We start from the raw sequence: 2,633 nt of genomic DNA on the forward strand, positions 1-2,633 counted from the left end.
GAATCTTATTTTGGCTATCTGATTGTTGATTTTAGATTTAAAAAGAGTACAAAACCTCTCCTCTCAAGAGAAGCAGGGTACATATCTCTTTTTATCCACATATATGGTTAAAATGATAGGAGTCCATATTTTTTCTATGCTCTAAATATTAAAATCTATTGATTTTGAATCAATATATATTGATTATGATAAAAAGGTGGATTCTTAAAAATTAATATTTTAGAATTTATTTTAAGCACACTAGCATAATAAAAACCATCAGTTTTTGTATTCACATGTTGTACAAAACAAATTTTTGATTTCTAAATATTTTTAGATCATGAACAATAGGATGGGTCTTTAATTTGAATGTTCCATCATTAATTGTATGTGTGTGTTTGTGTGTTGCATGTATATGTGCACATGCACATAGACAAATGTGTGTGTGATGTGCATGTGTGCACGCGCATTCGTGTGTACGCATATAAAATAAGGAGAATATGCTTAACCATGGGTAAAATAGGAAATCATAACATAATAATTCATACCTCTCTTACTAGGCTAGACATAGAAGATCTATGGAATTGATATCTAATTTCTTGGTTGGAATATTCAATTGCTTGCTTGGGTGCTATCCCTTATAAACAAATAAAATAGGAGCCATAAAAATTTATGAGAATGGTGTAAAATCAAAATGTCATGAAGATAAAAGCAAAGATATTTTAATCAAAATGTAATATTAAACAAATTGTCTTAGACTATATTGATCCCATCATTTTTCATATTACATGTTCATGACAGACAAAATATATATTTAACCTTTACTTACTATAACCATCTGAAGACACACATGTCCATCATTTTGTCATATAGCATATTATATAATAATATATGTGAACTTCATTGATCCAACAACAAAAGAGAAAAAGAAATATAGAAGCACTCAAGATTAAAGAAACTTTTATGGCTCTTCATAAGGGCATCTGCAAAGAGGGCAAAGGTGACTCCTTTCCAGCCATTGAGCGATACATCGGCTATGAAATAGATGGGAACAAGACATCTGACTCACTTTTGCTTCAGTATTAAACTCCTCGAGGCATATCACACACTCTTCTTGAAATCCATCTCTCTTAACATATGACACTTGTTCTAGTCCCTCAACTGAAGAGCCACTTGTTGGCTCATCAAACCCGATTTCTTCTATCCTATCACCAACCTCAGCGAGATCATAGTCCAATGTAGCACTGGCAAACTCATCGTCATCCCCCTCCTCCTCCACCAAAGGCATCTCCTGCATTAAGTCATTTATATTGTTCACATCCTCAAGAGTCCACCTATCATCGCAGAGGAAGCCAATGTCAACAAGCAGCTCAAGTGCTGATTCCGTTGTTGGGCCTTGTGTTGTTGTAGCCCCTGATGCAAATTGGAGGAGATGCTCCTCACAAAGCTCAAGTTCTCTTGTATCTGGATGATTTTCAATATGCGAGAAGACTTCCAAGACAATCAATTGTAAAGCTCGGAGGATTGGGAGTTGGCCTACATAAAAACAGAAAGGGATTCTTTTTTTGGTAGAGTTATGTTCTCCAATTGTTGTGTAGAACTTAGTAAAGCGAAGCTCAACAAAGACTTGTGGTCCTGAGTAATCTTCCATTGAAGGTATACTGAAGGCTTGGAGATGGAGGACGGTCCTTCCAAAGATGGACCTTTGAAATAAAGACATGGTGTTCACTTTCTTTCTTCCCTGTAAAGCAAGAGGTTAGAACCAAGATTAAGTTTTGCTAGTTAAGTCCATGAATCCACCATCATCCATTATAGAGTCTACTATAGTATGTACCAAAAAAGAAGATTTATTGTAATCAAAGGTTGCCTACCAAAGCGAATAAAACAATAAAATGAAAATAGCACTATCTAATTTTGTCTAAGACCATCATCTATAGTTGTCAAAACACTTGATCTTATTAGAGTAAAATGAGAATAATATAATTGCATCCTAAATATTATGGATGTTACATGATAACTAGATTTGGCATCCAAAAAAGCCCTTAGAATCGTGGTTCTAAAACCGAACTAGAATTTTCATCAAAAAATAGAACCCAGCTAGAACAATGACTTTTCTTTATGTTCAATTTAGGGGTAAATAGTTAACCATTGTCAATCTTAAACCTAAAAATCATAAGTAAATAAAATAAATAAATACCAAATGGTTGATAATATTTATAAAATCTTAAAAATATAAAATATGTAAGAAAAATCTCAAATTCAAGATCTATTTTATTTTTATGTTTTTGTCATCTTATTAAAAAATCAGGATGGCATGACCTCCAATTCATGGTGACAAGTTGATTGTATGTGTTGGCTGGTGGCTAACCATGTTCCTAGAGTCAACACAGCCAGGATTGAGTGTAAATATGAAAAAGAGATGAAGAAGATGAGGAAGATGAGCTTACCTCCTTGGAACACCAATGACCATCTTTTCTTCTATTCTGATACTAGTGATAACAACGAGGGGGAGGAATGCTTAGGTCGGTGGTATTCTTTTGCCAATGTGAGCAACACCGACAAAGTAAAAGGTTAAATAAGAGATAGTTGTTGCATCAATTAAGCATTCAATACTTGGGATGGAAAGATTCAAGAAGGTTCAAACCAAGCTCTAA

At 34.0% G+C, this 2,633-nt stretch overlaps 1 protein-coding gene across 1 annotated transcript; it reads right to left on the bottom strand.

Annotated features, from left to right (window-relative positions):
* Positions 1-821: 821 nt before the first annotated feature.
* LOC120106529 (E3 ubiquitin-protein ligase Praja-1-like) lies at positions 822-1,710 on the bottom strand. The gene has a single exon (XM_039119473.1). It carries the CDS (start codon positions 1,697-1,699, stop codon positions 941-943), a length of 759 nt encoding a protein of 252 aa, XP_038975401.1. The 5' UTR covers positions 1,700-1,710; the 3' UTR covers positions 822-940.
* Between the last annotated feature and the right edge of the window lie 923 nt (positions 1,711-2,633).

The sequence above is a fragment of the Phoenix dactylifera genome, unplaced genomic scaffold, assembly GCF_009389715.1.
Source record: "Phoenix dactylifera cultivar Barhee BC4 unplaced genomic scaffold, palm_55x_up_171113_PBpolish2nd_filt_p 000559F, whole genome shotgun sequence".
In the NCBI taxonomy this organism is placed as follows: domain Eukaryota; kingdom Viridiplantae; phylum Streptophyta; class Magnoliopsida; order Arecales; family Arecaceae; genus Phoenix; species Phoenix dactylifera.